Here is a 21,502-nt window from a genome sequence, read left to right as displayed (position 1 = left end):
ACTGTCTGTATGCAGTAAAATGTTTTTTTTTTACCACATGGAGGCGCTCATGTCTAGTTTTCTAATTTTTCTAATCTGTATCAAGACCAGAGAGAGTACAGCAGAGGGAAATGTGACCTGATATATAAAACAAAAAATGAATCAAGTTATTTTACCAAGCATAAATTTGAAATACAAGCTATTAATTATTCTATTTTATTTATATTTATTTTTAAAGTTTCAGTATATTTCCCAACCTCGTGTTTCTTAGTAACTTGTCAATGTTTAATACGCCATTTAATCGATTTTTTGGGGCGATTCAGCTAACAAAACATGCAATTATGGGTGAGATGAATGTAAATGATCCATTCGTTCTATAACAAAGAATAAGTGTTCTGTTAATTGTGTTAATTGGGTGTATCCAACTAGTGCATTAAAATGTATAAATGCAGTTGATTTATGCTGTTAAGAGTTAAGCACAAGATTTAGCTTTGTCTTTTTGTGTACATGTGACTTTTTTTCATGTGACTTTTGTTAGTGCACTTTGGTATTTTGTTATTATTTTATATGATAGTCTTAAGTAAAATACTACTTTTCAGTGCAGAATCTTTTTTTTTTGTCTCTTGTTTGAAAGAAGCACAGTGAAAAAGTCGTTGTTTTAATCAACTACACAACACCAAGTAACATCCATATCTTGTTTATTCAAAAATACAAATCAGTGCAGTGTAAAACAATTCTCATTTAAAAATAAATGATAATATAAATCAAACGTTATGGCAGCAGATTCAAAGAGTTTTTGAGCAGGTTAAGGGCCCAAAAGTCCCAGAGACGTTGGAAAATAATAATAATAATAATAATAATAATAGTAATAATAATAAATATAGAGCTCTCGCCCTTTGGGCTTGAGCCCTAAAAATAAATAAAGCTGTTCAACATGAATTTACCAATCCCAACACAAACTGTACACATTTAGAGCATAGAAAAAGACAACAACAACAACAAAAAACTGATCAATACATCAGTACATCAGCTCAACCCTGAATAAATCCAGATTATAAACTGTACTTGGTACATACTCTCTGAAAATGTGTTTCTGGATCAAGTCCGGATTAGTTTTTGATCCTCAAGTGTGAAGTCTGAGATTCGTTCAGTTGGCATCTGGTACATTTCCGTCTTCTCCCAGTCATCAAAAGCCGTGGTAATAAACCATCCAGGAAATTTAACAGATTCAAAAGTGTTGTAAGCTGTGCCCGTCTCTTTCCTGAAGAAGAGGAGGCTGTCGTTCCCATTCGGGTCACCGGCTTTAATGGTGTTCAGAGGGCCTTTGACCTCCTAAAACAATAAGAAAAAATGTTTAAATCCTCATTTTATGATGTGGAAAACATTTTTTAGGGAAGTTTAATGTGTTTGTTCTGCACAAACCTTCAAGATCAGAGCGGGGGAAGAACCGTCTGACTGGGTACAAGCAAGGTAGAGGTTGCTGTTGGAAATTTCCAGACACACAGGCTGGGCGTCCTTTTGTGTTGCACTCGAGATGTACGTTGACATACTGAACTGAACTGAAGGAAACATAAAATGTGTAGGGGGAACCGTCAAAAGGACATTTCAGAAGTCATGCATTAAGATGCAAAAGCTTGTGTTTTAAAGATTTACCTTTGTATTGCATTGTTCCAGCACTCAGCGTCACAGCCTTCAAATGAAGAGGTTCGCTTAGTTCGTTGCTCTGCACCAGAGTCTTTTTGTACTTATCACAAACGGTGCACTGCAAGGTCCGGTTGGTCTTATTGTAAATTGGTACCATACGCTCTGTGGAAATAGAAAGAACATTAATAACAAAAAGAACAAATGCTTAAATGTGTGGTAGTCAAAAAAAATACAAAATAAAAAAAACACTGGATAAACCAGCTTGAACCCTGTGTACTGTGTCAAAAATCAGAGTACAATCTTACTGTGTCAAATGAACCCAAATTAGATTTGATATGATACAATCAAAAATCAGGTAGTATGAGTAAATCTTTACCTAATTTGGTGTTCTTAGTCAATAATGACTGGCCTTTTAAAAACTGCTTGTGAATCTCTCATTATGCTAAATTATAACCAAATCTTGGATTCGAGATTCTTGTTTGTTTTCTTTCAGTTACTTCAGATATGAGCATCTGCCAGATGCATAAATGTAAATGTCACTCTTCTTAGAGAGTAGTTGAGAACCTCAAAATGCATAAAGAATATTATTTTAACCATAGAATTTGCCATCAAATTGACCCATAAACATAAAAAGTCACAAAATATAAAAAAAACATAGGTTAGTATTTCTGACAATCTGGGTCAAACGGACCAGCAACATAACATAATGGTTAAGGTGGTCCTTCCAGCTCTAACCATCTTGACCAGCTATCAAACCACCAGAAGCCAGTTTTAGTTACATAAAAGTTTGCTAATGGTACCTTCGATCACATTCTCCAAGAAGAAGCTGAGCAGCGCATCTTCACAAATCTTGCCAGGAGAGATTTCTTTGATGCGCTTCAGTCTTTCCACAGCAATGATGATGTTCACCACTTGTCTCATGCTGTGAGGATGCGAAGACATCTCCAGTTTGATGTCCTCTTGTATGTCGCATTGGCATGGCATCGTTCTAAAATAAAGCATAAAACTAAACAGTGAGAAAATGAAAAACAGACTTTAAATCAAGATGCATGTGAAAGTACATGACATTGCATACCTGTAGTTTAGTTCAGTTCCCTCTGTGGAGTTACTGAGCTGGTTAAATCTTTGTTTCTCTCGTGAGAGTGTTTGGCTGAATGAGTTTGTGACAGTGGAAGTGAGCTTTTATATAGAGCAGCGGGATTTTCCCTTTTAGAGAAGAGGGGAAGTTTGGGATTTCATAACTATAAACAGGTTTTTATAGGATCAAGGTGATCCTTTATAGTGTAAATAATCTATCAGTCTCTTCCGTTCGCTATGACACCATGCTCATTTTGTTGTGCAATTCTAATTCTATTCTAATCATACATAGATTCAACCCTTTGATGATAATGAATCTGTTCTCACTCACTTAAAAGTCAGTTTGAAGTGTTTTGACTGTCCTGAAGTACAGTCAGAAAAAAAAGTCTCATTAAAACTTACAATTCTTGAAAAAACATTGCCATAAGTGATTAATTTTTGATCTTGGTATTTCTGAATATTTCTACTAAAATGTTATATGGCTTGTCATAATGCAAAGTTGCCATTAAACAGCTTATTACAGGTGTTTCAAAATAATAAAAAAACAAAGTATTAAACAAAAATGTAGAAGGTTAAATACAATAATATGAGCCTATTGTTTTGTTCAGCAACTATTGTAATTACACAGTTGTTGTTTTTTGTGGCCACTTGTTTTCCTGTCTGCTTTCGAAATATTATTATGTAACTAAAGTTTTTGTTAAGATTTCACCAAAAGTATCCTAATTTGCAACAGTTTAGAACTACACATGGGATTAACATAAGAAAACAATTATTTATGAAACTGAAAACATAGTGAGTTAAATATAACCCATGTGACAACTAGCCCCGGTCACAACTGACACCAATCTGTGGCAAAATGAGCAAAAATTTGTTCACACTTATTGAGATGTACTTGTATTTGAAAGAAATTTAAGACTTACAATACTCAGTCCTCTTTGCAGTGTTACTGTCTGTTCATAGAGCAGCAATAAATCTCTTCAGGTTCATACAGTAAAAGACCCACTCACTCCAGACTGATCTTGAGACGTGATCCCTGAATAGGGAGTACAGGAGCCCCACAAGGATGTGTTTTGAGCCCGCTGCTCTACTTGTTCTACACATATGACTGTGTGTCCACTCACACCTCCACTTCTGTCATCAAGTTTGCGGATGATGCACAGGTGATGGGCCTCATCTCCAACAACAATGAGGCTGCCTACCTTGATGAGGTACAGAGTCTGACATCATGGTGCCAAACAAACTGTCTCTTTCTGGATCTCAGCAAAACCAAGGAGCTGGTTGTGGACTTCAGGAGGAGGCAGCATCGGATCCACACCCCACTCATCATTAACGGGACCCCGGTGGAGAGAGTTAGCAGCTTCAGATACCTTGGTGTACTCATCTCCGAGGACCTGACCTTAACCACATTCAAGTTCAAGTTAAAAAAGCCAGACAACGACTGTATCATCTGATTGGGGCTATAGAAAACATATAGACTCAGCGCATCTCATTGTGGTATGGAAACAGCTCAGCTCAGGATCATAAAGCCCTGCAAAGAGTAGTGCACTCTGCTGAGCACATCTCCAGAACTGATCTCCCTAAGACATGCACCCCAGGAAATCTAGGGTTGTGAAGGTCCTCAGACTCCACCCACGCTGAAAACCCATTGGTTTTTCTGATGGGATAAAACGGAGAGGCTCAGTAGGAATTTCTTCCTTCGTGCTATCAGACTACTAAACATGAACATTAAACACACTGCACTTTAGAGACCCTGGTAGTGTAGGGTTACCCTATAACTCTCTGCACACTGCACTTTTTTTAAGACAACCTAACTCTGCAACTCATCTGCACTGCATATTGTTTACATCTCTGCACATCATCTGTTCAGCAGTTTCTTTGTAGCATTTCTACACAGCATCTGTGTAGTAGTAGTTTAATATATTGTGTATATTTCACTATATGTATTTAATTATCTTTTTATCATTTTATTATTTCTGTATATTTCATTATTTGTATTTAATTCCTCTTTTTTTCTTATAATTTTTTCGGATAGTTCATTACTTGTATTTAATGTTCTCTCCTTTTTTTTTTTTTCACAGTCTAAAAGAGTATGCCAGACCTATATTTCACTGATTGTTGTCATATAACATGTACGTGACAAATAAAATCTTGAATCTTGAATTGAATCTTGAATCTTTATAAATGTAGATCACATGATCAGTGTCACAAATTTGTGACTAAAATGTCACTACTTGCCAGGTTGAGAATATGCAACAGGAACGGTCGCAATTAACAATGAAAGGATATTTATCCATGTTTTAATTCGTCTCTAGTAATTTTTTTTGGTTGCTGAGGCTTTTTAGGCCAGGTTAAATCTGTGATTTCTAATTGGGTTCATTTGCTGGCTTCTATGGCTGAAGTAGCCTACGCTGTGTTTTCCCACCTGGGGTGTTGTAATACTAATGGGTAATTTAATTAGTGTGCTGAGTCACAGACCAAAACAGAACACAACACAACACAACACAAAAGGCACATTTCAAAGTAGAATAACCAGCTGTAGCATTGTTTTTTTTTTTTTTTTTTTTTTTTTGAAAAAGTAGTATGTGAACTTGCTTCCTAAATATCTGCAAAGATATTATGCTATTTTTATGTTTTAGAACATTCAAAAATATAACATACAGCACCTTTAAAATTATATTTCATTTTTAGTCATTTAAACACTGCCTTAATAACTGCCTGTTTAAATGAAACTATGACAAAGAAATAATATTATAGCATAAGTGCTGAATTACTTTGCTGATTCAGACTTTAAGAAACCTAACTTAATGAACTTTATTTTTTGATCTTAGATTTTTATCTTTTTCTTTATTTTTAAATTGTGTTATTATGAAAACAAATGCCTTAGCAGAGAGGGTTTTGGGGGGTTTGGTCTAGTTATGCAAACCCCATTCACTCACTTTAAGGTGCTAGAATATCCAGCAGAATTTCTGCGTTTATGTAACTTCCTCATTTAGCTCTTGCAAAATGCTGGCATAACATGTTAACCTCGGGAGCACTAGCACTTTACATTATGAGAACACATGACATGAAAGTCAGCTCATAAGAACAGCTGAGGATTTACCAATTTAAGACAGTTTTACTGTATTTCTATGAAGTTTCTGTCATACAACAGACAATCAGGATTTGTTAACGTTCTAGTAAATAACAGGAAATTGCGTCATAAACCACATTAACAGCAGTGTCTCCGCCCCTGCAAAACTAGTTTGGCCTGGACTTTATCCTGACATCCTGTGACTCGGTCTTTCTAGGTGTGTTAATAAAAGGATGTGTAGCATATATGATCTCAAAATGACACATACTAGTTACATCATAGCCTCAGATTCTTGTTTCCTGTTGTCGTGTCCGGTATTACAGAAATCTGAAAGGGTGTGTGAAGGAAGTAAGACAGGTAAAATATTATTAGCTAATATTAATGTGATATTACTGTTAGCAACTGTTTAAATCAAACAAGTCTTGATGAAATAGTGATATACCCTACCGTTCAAAAGTTTGGGATCAGGAAGATTTAAGAAAAACAAAAAACCCCACCTTTTTTTAATTATTACTTTTACTCAGTACCGATGCATTAAATTGATCAAACATGTCAGTAAAGACATTTGTAATGTTACAAAAGTTCTCTATTTCAAATAAATGAAATTATTCTACAAAAAAAAAAAAAAAAAATGAAACCGCAAAACTGCTTTCATTGTTGATGATAATATTCACAAATATATGTTGAGCAGCAAATCAGCATATTAGAATGATTTCTGAAGGATCATGTGAAGACTGTAATTATGCTGAAAATTCTGCTATGTATCACAGGAATAAACTACATTTTAAACTGTAATAACATTGCACAATATTAATAGTTTTAGTGTATTTTTAATCACAGAAACGATTAAACATTTGAACGGTGTTGTATGCTTGTACATGAGTATGACGTAACATTGTTGGTACTTCCAAATGTGGTCTGCCGTCATTTCCATGTGTGTAAAAGGAAATTGGTCATGAGGTACTTTATACTCTTGGGTAAATAATATTTAAAGTTTATAGATTTAAGAACCCACACTATATATCTATATCTCTCTATCTATCTATCTATCTATCTATCTATCTATCTATATAATACATCTCTAAGGTAAATTAAAAGTGAAATATTTTAGAAATCAGAAAAAACTAATATTTTGATCTTTTCGCACTATTCATTTTTGTAATTAAATATATATATTTTTTAAATAATGTTTTTGGCTGCATTTGCCTTGAAAATTATAGTTAAAATGTATTAATGTGCTGAAACATTGGGGTTTGGCCGACTCGTCTGACATTATTTTGTCCAGAAACAGAACTCAACAGAAAAAAGATGTTAACCACAATGAGTAATGTCACGTGTGTAGTTTTAAATGAGGAAAAAATACAAAAACAAACAAACCTGCAAGCACAACCATTCACACATACACGTGCACACACATTCACTCACAAATATTAATAAACCACATTCACTCAAATCACCCCTCTCTCTCCCTTACACACACACACACACACACACACACACACACACACACAGATTAATAATACACATTATAAACAGGTGCAAGGACTGTGTGATTCAATTATTAACATATTTTTCTGGTTGGTGTTATTCTTTTGTTAAAAAAATAAATATTCTAACTTAAAGGGATTCTCCACCCCAAATGAAAATTCATTGATCACTTACACCCACACAGAAGAGCATACGCAGTTTGAGTTCAGCTCATATTCTCCAAAATTGTACGACGCTGATATGGAGAGACACAGAGGAGACGACTTGCTGAATAAAGTGATTATTTTTGTATTCTTCATGTACAAAAAGTACTCACGTTGCAGATGGACTACTCTGACGATGCTTTTCATACTTTTCTAGACCTTGCAAGTGTATTTTATTTTTCTCAAGCCTCCCTGTTTTCATCCAAAATATCTTAAATTGTGTGCCAAAGATGAACAAAGCTTTTACGGGTTCGGAATGACATGGGGGTAAATGATTAATGGGTGGAGTATCACTTTAATGATGTGTTCATGTCCCATAAAGGTGATGCCTGTTTGAAAAATGCCATTTGGTGGCATAGAAACTATTTTACCTGAATTGTTTAAAATGTTTTCATTGTATTCTTCAATGTTTAAGGCATATTGAAACAGCTGTACCGAAATACTTTTCACTAATTTCAGTAACATTTACCTCTAAGCTATGTAGTTTAAATTTGAATTTATTTTAGATTTTTATCGTATTAACAACTAAACTGCATGTGGACACTTTTTGAGTAGAAATGCATATTGCAATTTTATTTTGTTGCAAATAAAACTCCCATAGTCCATAACTACTGTAGTTTTAAGTTACTTTAATATATGAATTCAGTTAAATCATTTGTATGACTTGACAGTGACTTGCTGGACCTCGACAAAAGCAGTGACTTGACTTGAATTGCTTGATTCTCACAAAAATTGACTTGCTTGAGACTTGAAGGCTAAGACTTGAGACTTACTTGTGACTTGCACATGTGACTTACTTCCACCTCTGGAAAATACATAAGGAAACTGAAAGTACTGTGCATATAACCAGTAACCCATGAGATCTTTTGGACAATTAAGTCACTTACTTAATTGTCCAAAAAATGCATTAGATAAGTTGTCCGTATTTGCTTAAAGCAGCTGTATGAAGATTTATGTACTTTTGCCACTAGGAGTCCCCTGCAAGTGAGTGAAGAGTCTCTGGTGGGATTCAAATGTGCCACTGTCATAATTACAGTGGACACACACATGCATTTTTTGCTGTGTAAAGCAATCCGTTCTTTACGCAGAATTTCGTACCCTCTCACCAAACCTCAAGGCTAACAGTCACATTGGAAAGGACACCAAACAGTCCCAGGAGTATTTAACACTCGGGATCTTCCCCGGGCCTAAATGTTATTTCCTCTCTAGCTTCCCCTTCAAAAGGATCATATGAAAAGCTTGCCCAAAGGGGAAGTGGTGAATAAGCTTACTGGTCCTTATGTTCTCTAACCAGTTGGTTGGCAAAAGGAATTTTAGTGCAGGTTTTAAAACCAAGACATAAAATCAGCCTTTGCATCACTACCAAATTACGATTAGAGGAAGACCTTGGGCCCGTGTCTAACCCCGCCCCCCATCATGAAGTTCGGAGGGTACGACACTAGAACTTGCGTGAACTCAGATCATTCTTGACGCAGACGTTCATTATCAGCTTTAAGCTGGGACACCAGGTCTTGCAATTACTGCATCTCATCCTCCAAAGTGACAGTCAAAATAGAAAAGATGGAGAGGAAAGTACAAACAGTACACTGACGCGCTAGCTGTTGTTTCGAAGTCAAACAAACACCAGTTAACATCACAAAATAAAAAAAAGAGTCATGTCTCTGCTTTATACCAAATGTAGACCCGACGTGCAACAGACATAGTGGAGCGACGTATGCCACCCTAGGACTTGCACCCAGGGAAATACCACACACCCAGGTGCTACTCAAGGATACACAGATTCACTACTACTGAAGGAGCAAGAGACGTGACTCACCAAAATAAAACATTCTACACAGAAGTGTAGAATCCTTAAACATTCTAAATAACGTCTTATCAACAGGTTACCAATTAAATACCTAGTAAAAAAAAAAACATAAAGCTTACACACACACACACACACGGGGAAAGCGACCGGACATTTAAACCACTGGACCCTTATGTCTGACAAAACAAGAACACGGAGCAGAATGACCATCATGCCACACTTAGACTTGCTTCTTATAAAGCCACTAGGCCTCCACTACGTGCCTCAATAATTGAGCCGCCAGGTGTGATCAGTAACCAGACGCCACTCAACGCTAGACGGGTTATAATGACAGCAACATAAATAAGCACACTTGTAAATAACTGCTTAAAAAAAGCTTACATGACTATTTTGCATCAGAATAATGGAACAGATGAAGGCTTGAATTTCTTGTACATAAAGTCCTTCCTGAAAGTTACTCAAATACTCTTGGTTTGCACATCAAAACCAAAATCACACACTACCATTCAAAAGTTTGATTTTTTCTTTTTGTTTTAAGAAATTTATATGTCTATTCATAAAGGATGCACTAAATTAATCAAAAGTGACAGTAAAGACATTTACGATTTTTATTTCAAATAAATGCTGTTCTTTTTAACTTTTTATTCATCAGTAAATAATGGAAAATGTATCATGGTTTACACAAAAATATGAAGCAGCACAACCGTTTTCAACATTGGTAATAAGAAAGATTTTTTGAGCACAAATCAGCATATTAGAATGATTTCTGAAGGATCATGTGACACTGAAGACTGGAGGAATGATGCTGAAAATTCAGCACTCAATTACAGGAATAAATTACAATTTAAAATATATTCAAACAGATAACGAATAATATTTTCACCATTTTCACCATATTTTTGGACAAATAAACATCCTTGGTTAGCATAAGAAAAACAACAAACATAATTATTCCAAACATTTGAATAAGTATAAGCTGGAAATGGAATGTTGTAAAAACTTAAAATAAGCTATTAAGAATGTTTAACCAAGCATCTTATAGGACAAGCGGATGGAACGTATAACGGATTCATTACAACGGAACACAGTGAAATGTCGGAAAAGCTTCTAGACTCATTAACAAGCATCTACACAAGGTTTCTATATTTTAAATTAGATACAACCTCTAAAACATGGGATTTTTAGTACTGCTAAGATCGAATTCCATGTTAAACCAATGGAATGCTCAGGTTATTCCAGTATGGGAAAGCTTTAACATTTTTTTGTTCGATGGTTCCCTTGGAACTGTTCAGTGAAAGGTTCTTTAAGGAACACAATGATTCCTTTTGGAACCTTTATTTTTAAGAGTGTGTGAAGAACATTTTGAATAATCTAAAGAACCTTTTGTGGAATGGAAAGATTCTATGGATGTTAACAATAAAGAACTTTTATTTTCTTTACTGGCACCTGTGGAACCACTATACAAAACCTTTATTTTTAAGCGTGTACTTCCCCAAAGGTCTAAAATTGTTATTTGTGTTCAGATTGGTTTCATGGGTATGACAGTTCAAATACATATGGAGAATGAGATTTGAGTGCTTCAATGAAGCTGCAGTCATTATTAAATGGAAAAGACAAGATTACGTGTTTGGATTGACATGAGGGTGAGTAAATGACTATTTTGGCACATAAGGGCTTGACAATTCAGGGCTGTATATACCGTTTATATGATACGACAGGGATAGTAAAATCTTGGCACACACAGTGAGCTCAAACAGAGGAAGTGACATCAGAGGGAACGGCTGAATAAGGAGAACAGTGAGAACGGATCCGGTTTGACCAGAATGAACAAGTCTTTTGTTTTCAGCAGTCCTGCATCTGGCTCAATCGCTGCATTCCAGGAGTAAAAGGTTCACTTAAGATGACAGAAACAAATTAGCTGTCACAATAAGATCCTTGTGAGTTCTGCAGGAAGGTTAGGTGCAAGGTCAAAACGCTCCTCTCTGGCTGTGAAGCTCCTCGTCTGGCCTAGATTCCTGGCTCTTGCTCGCACCTGCAGAGCCCGGGGAACCAGAATGAAACCATCCGTCAAAAACACTGATTTCCTGCTAACATATTCTGAGGACAGTGTCCAAAATGACCAGAAATACTTCAGTTGACAATTTAAAACTCAAATGGTAGATGGATTAAGACACACCTTTCATTTAAAGGCAAATGAATCACTAAAACTTCCTCAGAGAAATAGTAGTAGTAGTAGCTTATCAGTTGACGTGTGGTAAAGTCACGTAAAGTTCACACATACAATGTATTTTTACATTATTTTAGTTGACAATTAAGTCAATTGTATTTAGTCCATTAGTTTTTCCTTTTGAATATACATACATATTTATGTTTTTACATTTTCAGTCTTATTCTCTTGCATGTAATTAAGTCAATTTACTGCTTTAAGGTAAAAACAAAAGTACGGTAAAGTATCTTTTTAGGCACAAACAATACTTATATTATGTATACATATTTTACAATTTAAACACGTATATAATTGGTTTTTACAGTAATGGGAATGAGAATATAATGAACATAATATTATTTCTCATTTATATCTTTTGGTTTCGGGTGAAATATGACCCCAATATATATACATATATATTATTTGATATAATTTATTTATCAAACAAACAAATAAATGAATACAAAATTAAATTAAATATAACATTTGGCAGACCTACCTGGACATTTATCTCCTGTCTGAGGGTTTAATGTGGAGGTGCCAACAGACAGCATTAATATAGAAGAGGGTTACTTTGCAAAACAGTGGCATTAAAAAAATTAGGAGTGAAAAACACTGACTTAAGCTCACTTCTGTGCTGCATTCAAATGAAACCGGTGACATGCACTGACGTGTCATATCAACCACCTGATGATGCTCCGATGTGTTGATGGGAGACATGTTTCAAACGTAACACACCATACTAATCACTTGCATTTACCTCATGCAAAGCACACTAACAGTAGATGTCAATTGGGTCAAAGAATGAAAAGTGGAGCTGAAAGTCTAATGGAGATAAAAAGAGGGAGAAAATGAAGGGAAGGAGAGAAAAATACACAGAAAGAGAACACAGTCTTAGTTCAGCAGAAGAGAGCGATGCAGATTCATACACATTTCCGGTCGACCTGTTCTTGCATGTTTAGACTCCACAACATTCCAACGCAAGCCAGTTACACAGAAACACGAGGAGAAGAAGAAAATATGCTAAATCAAAAGCACAAAGAGTTGCACAAAATGTTCTGTTATGTACTCAGAGTCAGGCATGTGTGCCGGTGTGATCATGCGGCGTACCTTGAGTGGTGTTTTTCTCGTTCAGGAGTTTGGTTTGACTGTTGGGCAGGATCTTGATTTCAGGCGGGTCGGGGCTCTGTGCTACCCGCGACGCCATCACAGCGTTGAGGTACTGCAGACGGGTCACCTGTGGGACACGGGCCCATTTTAACAGCTGAAAACACTAAACTGACCTTTTCACACAAGTACATTATTGATGAAAAAGTCTAGCATTTTTCGAAAGAAATCTTCAATAAGTTCCAGAATAAAGATGTACACAACATTAACAAATTGACACAAAAAAAGACAAATGTTCATCACTGTGCACTTTAATCTTTCATGAGGGAAACTAACTACAATTCCATAAATCAAATAAAAAAAAAAACTGTACAATACAAAACGGCTGAATTTGATTATAGGTCTCAAAAAACTAATCTTTTTATCTATTAAAAAAATAAATACTCTTTTTTTTATATAGAATTTTAATTTTTAATGTTAAGATTCATGGCTGATTTATATATATTTTTTTCAGTAGTTTAAATATCATTTTAAATGTTAAGATATTATTAATAATAATAATAATATTATTATAATATTAAAAGCTATTTAAAACATGAATATATGTTTTAAATATATTTAAATATATTTTACAATTTTAATAAATATTTTATAATTTAAAATAGTTTAAAATGTTGAAATAACGATGATAATAATAATAATAATAAATATTTAAAGATATTAAAAATACATTTAAAAAAAATTTAATGCTACTAAATAATTACAAATACAAATGTAAATATATTTTTAATAATGTTAAATAATAATAATACTCCTAAAATAGTTAAATATATAGAATGCTAAAATAAAAATATTTAATGTATACTAATACGAATATAATATTTAATGTATCTTAAAACTTAAATAAAATTTCACTTAATTAAACATTTATTTAAAAACAACAACAACTTGCATTGCAACATGCATTGAGGAATCATGGACAATAATAGCAGAAAGAAAGTCAGTTTTGATTTATAAGTGATGATCCATGATCAAATATAAATAAATACTTATTGGAACAGTCAAGTCAAAAAGTGTGGGAAACAACACAAGAATAACCTCAAGCTAAGTGAGCCGAGAGCTGAGCGTCTTGTTCTGCGCTCACCTTGATGAACTGCAGGTCTGTGAGGGCTCGGACTGTGTAGTCGGGACAGTAGCTGGACGGGCTGGTGGCGTCTCCCAAATCAAAGGGGTCTCTGGGGGACTGATGCTGCGTGGACACCAGAGACTGATGGACTGATCACACACACAATCATCACAAACATGCCATACACCAGAACACAGACTGCTGACATTCACAGCAATAACACTCTGATCCCAATCAGACTTTATGCAATAAAACAACAAGAGATAAATCTTATCTCTTCCTCAGATGTTTATCTGAGTTTCCTGCCACTGCATAAAATGATTCCATGCATATGTTTGGATTGTGTGTTTGTGAAATCTCACTGGATGCAAACTTATCACTTCATGCAGCATTTGACTTTCAGTCAGATCAGAAAACTCAAGAGGTCATGGTGAGTGGTCAGCTGAACATCAACATCTAAACAATAGTCCCATATAGTCCTTCTGCTTTCAAAACACACCAGGCTTGCAGAATCACACCAGCTGGTTTTTGTTTTGTTGCTCTACAGTTTACAACCAAAACTGACAGGAATGTCTTTGACTAGCATGCATTTTTATGCCAACCTTCATGAGTCAACCTTGGATTAGAATGGTGAATTTGGATTGGATCTGGGATTGCCATAAATTCACATATTGCCAAGACACACCTGAAGAGGGAGCTGTGAGCGCTGAAACGCCGTAGTAGGTGAACGCGCCATTCTCAAACTTCAAACCCTCTTTCCCGATCTCCACCTCCACACGGCCCTGCACACAAACATATGATCAAAACATCACAAAACATATATATTCCAATTAATATGAAAAACAGATATATTTATTTATATATTTTTTATTATATATATATATATATATATATATATATATATATATATATATATATATATAATAAAAAAATATTTATTTATATATTTTTTATTATATATATATATATCTATATATATATATATATATATAATAAAAAATATATAAATAAATATATCTGTTTTTCATATTATCAATGTTAAGTCTTCAAATGCTGACATGTTTAAAATTATGTTAAATGGTCATATTTTTATAAATACTACCAATAACACTAATACTACATTACTAGTACTACTAACATCACATTTCAAAAACACAACTAGAAAATATTTATAATTTTTTAAATATTTATGTTTTAAAAATAATTGTAATTATTACAAAAATAATAATAATATAGAATAAAATATTGAAATTTGTAAAATGTTAATAAAATATTATGATTGTTTTAATAATAATAAAATACTACTACTAGTACTGCTAATATCACAATTATCAAAATAATAACAAATAATTAGCAATGTTTAAATATTTAGGTTTTAAAAATAATATATTACAATTATAATAATAATAGTTAATATTACATTTGCAATATTAAATAATAAAATATTGAAATCGGTTTTAAAAAATTTAATAAAATATGTATTATGATGTTTTAATAATAAATAATACTCCTACTACTAGCAATACTACTACTAGTACAATTATCAAAATACTAACAAATAATTAGCAATGTTTAAATATTTCTTTATATTTTAAATATAATTTTAATTGTTAAAATAATAATATTATTAATAAAAATAGTCATTATTAAATTAAATCAACTACTAATTTCATATTTATCAAAACACTTAAAACGTTCTGATAGATTAATAATAATAAACAATTCATTTATTGGTTTTTATTATTATCGATCTATCATTATTAAATGACCAAATATTGAAACATGCTTAAAATATAATTTTTTACTACTACATCTAGTAATAATATCATATTTAGATATTGTATATTTATTAGCACAATTATTCACACCATTGCTGATGAAGCGTGTGACATGCACACATCAGTGAGACACAGCAGCGCACCTGCAGCAACAGAATGAAGTAATCCACCGGATGGTTTCGTGTGTACAGGTAGTGATCAGGACTGAGCCGGACCGCGGGGTCAAACTTCACTTCTTGGTTGACGCTGGGGTGCCGCAGCAGATGAAACAGGACTCTCTCTGACACACGCTGCGGGCTGAAGTGTTCCACCTCTGAAACAGAGGAGTATGAAATCACATTAACCAGCACATTACAAGCTCTAATTGTCCTGCCATTGATCCGAGAGATGGGAATGTCCTTTAAAAGTTGAGGCTTGTGGAGACTTTGTGGAAACTTCTTTACCTCTTTATTCTTGTCAGCCAAACAGACATGCCCTACTTTCTTCATGTTTTTATAAGAAGTCTCTTATTGCTCACCGAAGCTGCAGTTATTTGATCAAAAATAGAGTAAAACTGTGAAACATAATTACCATTTAAAATAGCCGGTCTCTTTCCTGTGATGCAAAGCTGAATTTTACTTCTTCAGTCTTCAGCGTCACATGATCCTTTAGAAATCTTTCTAATATGCCGCTTAAGAAACATTTGTTATTATTATCATCAGTGCTCAAGAGAGTTGTGCTGCTTCATATTTTAGTGGAAATCAGGATACATTTTTTTCAGGAATCTTTTGGAGCATTATAAATGTCTTTATTTTCACTTGTTTTGACCAATCAAATGTGTTCTTGCCAAATATGTTTGAACAGAAGTGTATACTGTATATAAACAAAAACTAACTTGTATAGGAATATGACAAGTTGCGTGAATGGTCTTAATTCACGATTATGAGATATTGTTTTGTGGTTATTAATATTATTGTTATCATTAATAAATGCATTTTTTACCGATGGTTTTTTATGATATAGCTACAGAGCCCTGTACACGACATGCAGACAAAAACTGATTTATCATGGCCACAAATTAATATTTTGTTCCCTCGTTATAGTAAAGGATGACCACGTTGAACTGATTTATTCCCTCATTTTAATTTAAGTGAAATGAGGGAATGAATTACTGACTTCACAAAACATGCTGGATTTTTCCAAGACCGTACAAATCACTGTAACACACAGACTCTTGCAGCCTATCGGTTGATATGAAAGCAGACAGACCTCTGGACAGGAATCGGTGGGTGGCCAGCAATAGTTGGGGAGAGGTGCGGATCTTTGGTTCACCCTCTGGAGGTTTGAAGATGGAGAACTCGTCGTGAACGCTGCGTGGCTCCAGAGGGATCTCCACCGGGGCCATCGGACGCTTCACCTTCATGTCCACTGTGGAAAAACACAAACGCATTGTAAACGAGTTTAAATGCTGGGTTCAGCTCAAAAACACATCAAGCAGCTGCTCACTGTAGCCATCAGACTCGTCCAGGATCTCAGATTTGATGATCTCCTCGATGACGTCCTCCAGCGTGACCAGACCCAGGACCTCGTAGAACGGATCTCCTTCGCCCTCATTATTCACCTTCTGAACGATGGCCAGGTGGGAGTTCCCTATGAGGACACAGAGAGAAAACACATGCTTTAGTAGAGGTTTCGATAACTGTATTCTATAAATCATCATGATTAAAACAAAAAATAGAATTCTTATTATACAATAAATATTCATCTTCAAAAAATATGACAAAACAAAAATGCAGCGATTAACCAATCTTGAAAAAGTAGGAGTTATTAAAATATAAAGGAAAAATAAAAAATGTTTAGTGAAAATAAAAACCATATATTTATATATTATGCATTCAAAATCAGTGATTATAAGTAAAATATTGGCTAACATTGAAAAAAAATGATCATGTTATCAAAATGCAAATAACACACTCAAAGTAATGATACCGTATTTTTCAGACTATAAGTCGCACCTAAGTATAAGTAGCATTAGTCCAAAAATACGTCATGACGAGGGAAAAAAAAAATGTATAAGTCGCACTGGACTATAAGTCGCATTTATTTAGAACCAAGAGAAAACATTACCGTCTACAGCCGCAAGAGGGCGCTCTATGCTGCTCAGTGTAGGCTACAGGAGAACTGAGCAAGTACACCCGGCTGCAGCCTGCAGATCGAGGCGGGGCTGCACCTGGGGCGGGGTTGCACGTGCAGCCCCGCCCCATACCTACTCTGATTGGTTCAATCGTCTTTCAAAGACATACATGATAGGAAATGTGTGCGTAGTTGGTGTAGGACGGAGAATGCTGTTTAAAAAGCTAAAAAACGCTGTACAGTTTTACAAAGCCTTTACTATAATGCAGTTTTTTTTATTGTTAACTTGACTCACTATGTCTGATTTATTGAATCAAGAGATGTTAGCTGCTGCAAGTTTGCTCTTCTTGACCAGATTAATTCACAAATGAATAATTGGGACATTCTAAAGCACGCTTAACGTGAAAGTACGTGGCTTTATGCGTAAAACAGTGTTTTAAAAAGACCAAACTCAGTAAACAAATTATTAATAAGTCATTCTATTCACCGACAAGCAGATATGAGCACAGAATACGAACACAAAGCATTTAATTTCCACCCATAACCTGCTTGTCTGTAAATAAAATGTGTTGTTAAAAATGTTTACTGAGTTTGGTCTTTTTAAAACACGTTTTAATGCATTACGCCACGTTACGGGTTTTCCTTTTAGTCTAATGGTTTTCTATGGGAGGAAAATGCTTAACACGTAATTAAACACATTGCATTCTTATTCTGGACTCATCTGCCTGTCAGTGAATCGAATGTTTTATTTGTTTATTGAGTTTGGTCTTTTAAAAACACTGTTTTAATGCATTAAGCCACATTAAACGTAGAATGTCCCGAATCATTCCAGCTGATTGAAAAGAATCGGTTCAATGGTCACAAAATGTATATCGGAGAAGATACCAATTTAATATAAATAGATGATACTTTATAAAGTTTATCTCAATATTTGACAGCGGCTGTGAGACTGCACTAAAATAAGAGCACACATGTCATGAAATTGTGTTCGTTACTATAGCAACGATTTACAGGTATGTCCTTTCAGAATCATCACTGGCTGATAAAAGTTTATCGATTTCTTCACTTTCAAATAACGAGGAGCAGCATATTTTCCTGAAATAAAGGGGAGAAAAAGTCTATGTTTTGCAATGTAGTAAAGAAAATTAAAAGTTTCATAAAAATTGAATTGGCAGACACATTAGAATATTGCAGTGTCATTTATCAACTGCATGACGGATAATTATATGTAACAATAATTGTCTTGTCATGCTATTTAAATTAAAACAGTAATGATACACCCCTTTCATTTTCCTTTCTCATACTCTGATGATATGAAATAATCAAATTTTCTAAAATTATTTAATTCATAATTCATTCTTCTATCTGAAGACCTGATCGTCTTACTGTGGATAATCAACCCAATTAATTTACTATATTCATATGTTAGCCTAAAGATCAGCTTTTTAACAAAACAATCATTTCAGGGACATGGCGAGTTACAGGCTGTTTTTTTTTTCTTCTTTTGTGCATTATGAAGGCTTTATAAAACTGTACAGTGTTTTTAGCTTTTTAAACAGCATTCTCCATCCTACACCAACTAGGCACACATTTCCTATCATGTATGTCTTTGAAAGAAGATTGAACCAATCAGAGTAGGTGTGGGGCGGGGTTGCACGTGCAGCCAAGTGTAGCCCAGGTGCAGCCCCGCCTCGATCTGCAGGTTGCAGCCGGTTGCTTCTCGATCTTAGAAGCATCTCTGGCAGCATAGAGCGCCCTCTGGCGGCTGTAGACGGTAATGTTTTCTCTTGATTAATTTCTCTTGGTTCATGTCAAATTAATTTAGATAAATAAGTCGCACCTGACTACAAGTCGCAGGACCCGCCTAACTATGAAAAAAGTGTGACTTATAGTCCGGAAAATACGGTAATTAGAATTAATATACTTATTGCTAAATATTTAATCATTTTAAGTTAACAATATATGCTAATATTTGATAAATAATAATAATAATAAATAATACATTAGGCTTATACAGAATGTGTGTAAATATATATATATATATATATATATATATATATATATATATATATATATATTTACACACATTCTGTATAAGCCTAATCAGGCCAACAGCAGTAACAGTAGCTGCTAATAATAAAATGATAAATGTTTAAATACTGAAACATAAGAACATGAAAATCACAACATCATATACAGATACAAATAGTTTGAAGGCATCTTCTTAAAATTATCTAGTTATGAAAACACTTCAAACACAGATCAATAATAATAATGATAATATATCCCAAATATTACAGGCATTCAGTATTGGCTTAGTCAGGTCAATAGCAATAACTGAACATAATTGGTAAAATATAAGTCAGAGACCGATACTTATAGTTTGAAGTTATGTGCTTTAGATTCGACATGCCTTTTTTGAATTCTTCCAGCATTGCATCCAGTTTGGTGTCATTAAAAACATAATGCAGAGGATGGTTGTAGAACTTGGTGATGGTGGTCATGGGAGTGCGGTCCTCCGGATCAACCAGCGCCAGGTCTTTGACGTACAGGATTTCAATGATATTGGACCTCTCCTCTTCATACACCGGGACGCGAGTGTAACCGCTCTGCATGATCTCAGACATGGTGTTGAAGTCCAGCACGGCCGTGGAGGGCAGCATGAAGCAGTCTTTCAGCGGCGTCAGGATGTCCTCCACGGTTTTAGTCCTGAGAGCGCCTTTACTGAACTCCACCTTGACGAACTCATTATACGGATCGTTCACACTAGTCCGAATCATTTCCATGGTTTTCTCACGGATGCCGACGGTGCTCACGTCCCGGTGCAGGATCAAGTCCAGCAGGAGGCCGAGAGGACAAGAAAGCGGACACGTCAGGATGAGACAGATCTGAGCCAGCCATGTCAAACCCGGTGCCATCTGGAACCCATAACCTGAACATACAATATGAGGAACCAACTCGGCCAGGAGGAATATGAGGAAGCCACTAGTGAACACAGCAGGCACGATGGACCCATAGAGGCGGTACAACAGGACGCCGAGCACAGAGTGACCCAGAGCACAAATGAACAAGAGCGAACAAACCAGAACATTTCCTCTCCTCCGAATCGGCTTGAGGCGCTTGGCCGCCCGCTTTTCATCCTCCGAACCACAGCTGTGCAGAACATACAGCTCCAGTGGGTCCAGCCACAGCAAACTCAGATTCACACATCTGACCACACTGCAAACCAAAACCAGAAGCACAACCACCAAAATCAGACCCCATAATGGAATGTAATCTGATGGCACAGCCGGGTTCTTAATAATCAACTTGTCCGACCCAAAAGTTCCCCATGTCTGGCCCTTTAAGACGCAAACATGATGGAACTCGGGCTCTGCATCTCTATCCCCCGGATCGGATTCTGCAGCTTCGGTCTGGACTTCTATAATCCCGCTGTTCTCGTCATCCGATTTAAACGCTCCGCGTACCTGGAACGCAGAGGAGTTGCGGCGTTCCTCCAGCTCGCATGGGCGAACCGAACCTCCGCCTCCAACCGCGGCGAACGCGACCCACGGCCAGGTCTCATTGGACAGGTAGGACCCAAACAGTCTGAGCTTGAAGGTGGTCCCGTGCGGAGCTACGAGGACCCGTTCGCGCATGTACACCCGCTCGTTTAAGTCCTCCAGGCGCAGTCCGTAAACCTGCGTTTCTTGAAGGTTGCAGGCTCCGAACCCGCACAGGAACGATATGATCAACGGGAGAAGCAGCTCTGCCAAGCTGACCACCATATTGGAACAGGGCAGCCTGGCTTTATGAATCATGTGACGCCGATGTTGTTGCCGCTACGCTACCCTCCTTCTTTTTCAGCTGTTTTCATATAGAACGGTGAGGGAAACTGTTTCGGCCCGGCCGCCATATTGGCTCTG

The 21,502-nt window shown here is 35.6% G+C and overlaps 2 protein-coding genes across 5 annotated transcripts; both read right to left on the bottom strand.

The window, feature by feature from the left end:
- Nucleotides 1–660: 660 nt before the first annotated feature.
- Nucleotides 661–2,833, bottom strand: LOC132132220 (interleukin-1 beta-like). Its single transcript, XM_059544544.1, has 5 exons — nucleotides 2,699–2,833; nucleotides 2,424–2,611; nucleotides 1,633–1,785; nucleotides 1,402–1,538; nucleotides 661–1,311 (listed from the first exon to the last, which is right to left on the bottom strand). The coding sequence occupies exons 2-5, from the start codon at nucleotides 2,605–2,607 to the stop codon at nucleotides 1,078–1,080; spliced, it is 708 nt and encodes a 235-aa protein (XP_059400527.1). The 5' UTR covers nucleotides 2,608–2,611; nucleotides 2,699–2,833; the 3' UTR covers nucleotides 661–1,077.
- Nucleotides 2,834–11,000: 8,167 nt separating this feature from the next.
- Nucleotides 11,001–21,397, bottom strand: LOC132132937 (metal transporter CNNM3-like). 4 transcript variants are annotated; one of them, XM_059545509.1, is made up of 10 exons: nucleotides 20,011–21,397; nucleotides 16,971–17,114; nucleotides 16,734–16,892; nucleotides 15,629–15,798; nucleotides 14,393–14,489; nucleotides 13,726–13,856; nucleotides 12,585–12,711; nucleotides 12,235–12,299; nucleotides 11,974–11,992; nucleotides 11,001–11,300 (listed from the first exon to the last, which is right to left on the bottom strand). In XM_059545509.1, the coding sequence occupies exons 1-8, from the start codon at nucleotides 21,395–21,397 to the stop codon at nucleotides 12,250–12,252; spliced, it is 2,265 nt and encodes a 754-aa protein (XP_059401492.1). In that variant the 3' UTR covers nucleotides 11,001–11,300; nucleotides 11,974–11,992; nucleotides 12,235–12,249. The 4 variants fall into 4 exon arrangements, with proteins under 4 accessions (XP_059401492.1, XP_059401493.1, XP_059401494.1 ...); XM_059545510.1 differs by lacking the exon at nucleotides 11,974–11,992; XM_059545511.1 differs by lacking the exon at nucleotides 12,235–12,299.
- Between the last annotated feature and the right edge of the window lie 105 nt (nucleotides 21,398–21,502).

The sequence above is a fragment of the Carassius carassius genome, chromosome 49 (genome assembly GCF_963082965.1).
Source record: "Carassius carassius chromosome 49, fCarCar2.1, whole genome shotgun sequence".
NCBI classification, from domain to species: domain Eukaryota; kingdom Metazoa; phylum Chordata; class Actinopteri; order Cypriniformes; family Cyprinidae; genus Carassius; species Carassius carassius.
The sequence above is the reverse complement of the archived record's forward strand: the minus strand, read 5'-3'. Positions and strand labels throughout refer to the sequence as shown.

What these genes read in the sequence shown, in the direction of transcription:
- LOC132132937 (XM_059545508.1), bottom strand. Translation starts at nt 21,397, where the DNA reads ATGATTCATAAAGCCAGGCTGCCCTGTTCCAATATGGTGGTCAGCTTG. An exon ending in GCTGGAAGAATTCAAAAAAG is followed by an intron (nt 17,115 to 20,010) that starts GCATGTCGAATC and finishes GTGTCCTCATAG; the next exon opens with GGAACTCCCACCTGGCCATC. An exon ending in CGAGAAAAACACCACTCAAG is followed by an intron (nt 11,301 to 12,584) that starts GTACGCCGCATG and finishes CGGGCTCTGCAG; the next exon opens with GTGCGAGCAAGAGCCAGGAA.
- LOC132132220 (XM_059544544.1), bottom strand. Translation starts at nt 2,607, where the DNA reads ATGCCATGCCAATGCGACATACAAGAGGACATCAAACTGGAGATGTCT. An exon ending in CTTGGAGAATGTGATCGAAG is followed by an intron (nt 1,786 to 2,423) that starts GTACCATTAGCA and finishes CTATTTCCACAG; the next exon opens with AGCGTATGGTACCAATTTAC. An exon ending in TGGAACAATGCAATACAAAG is followed by an intron (nt 1,539 to 1,632) that starts GTAAATCTTTAA and finishes TGTTTCCTTCAG; the next exon opens with TTCAGTTCAGTATGTCAACG.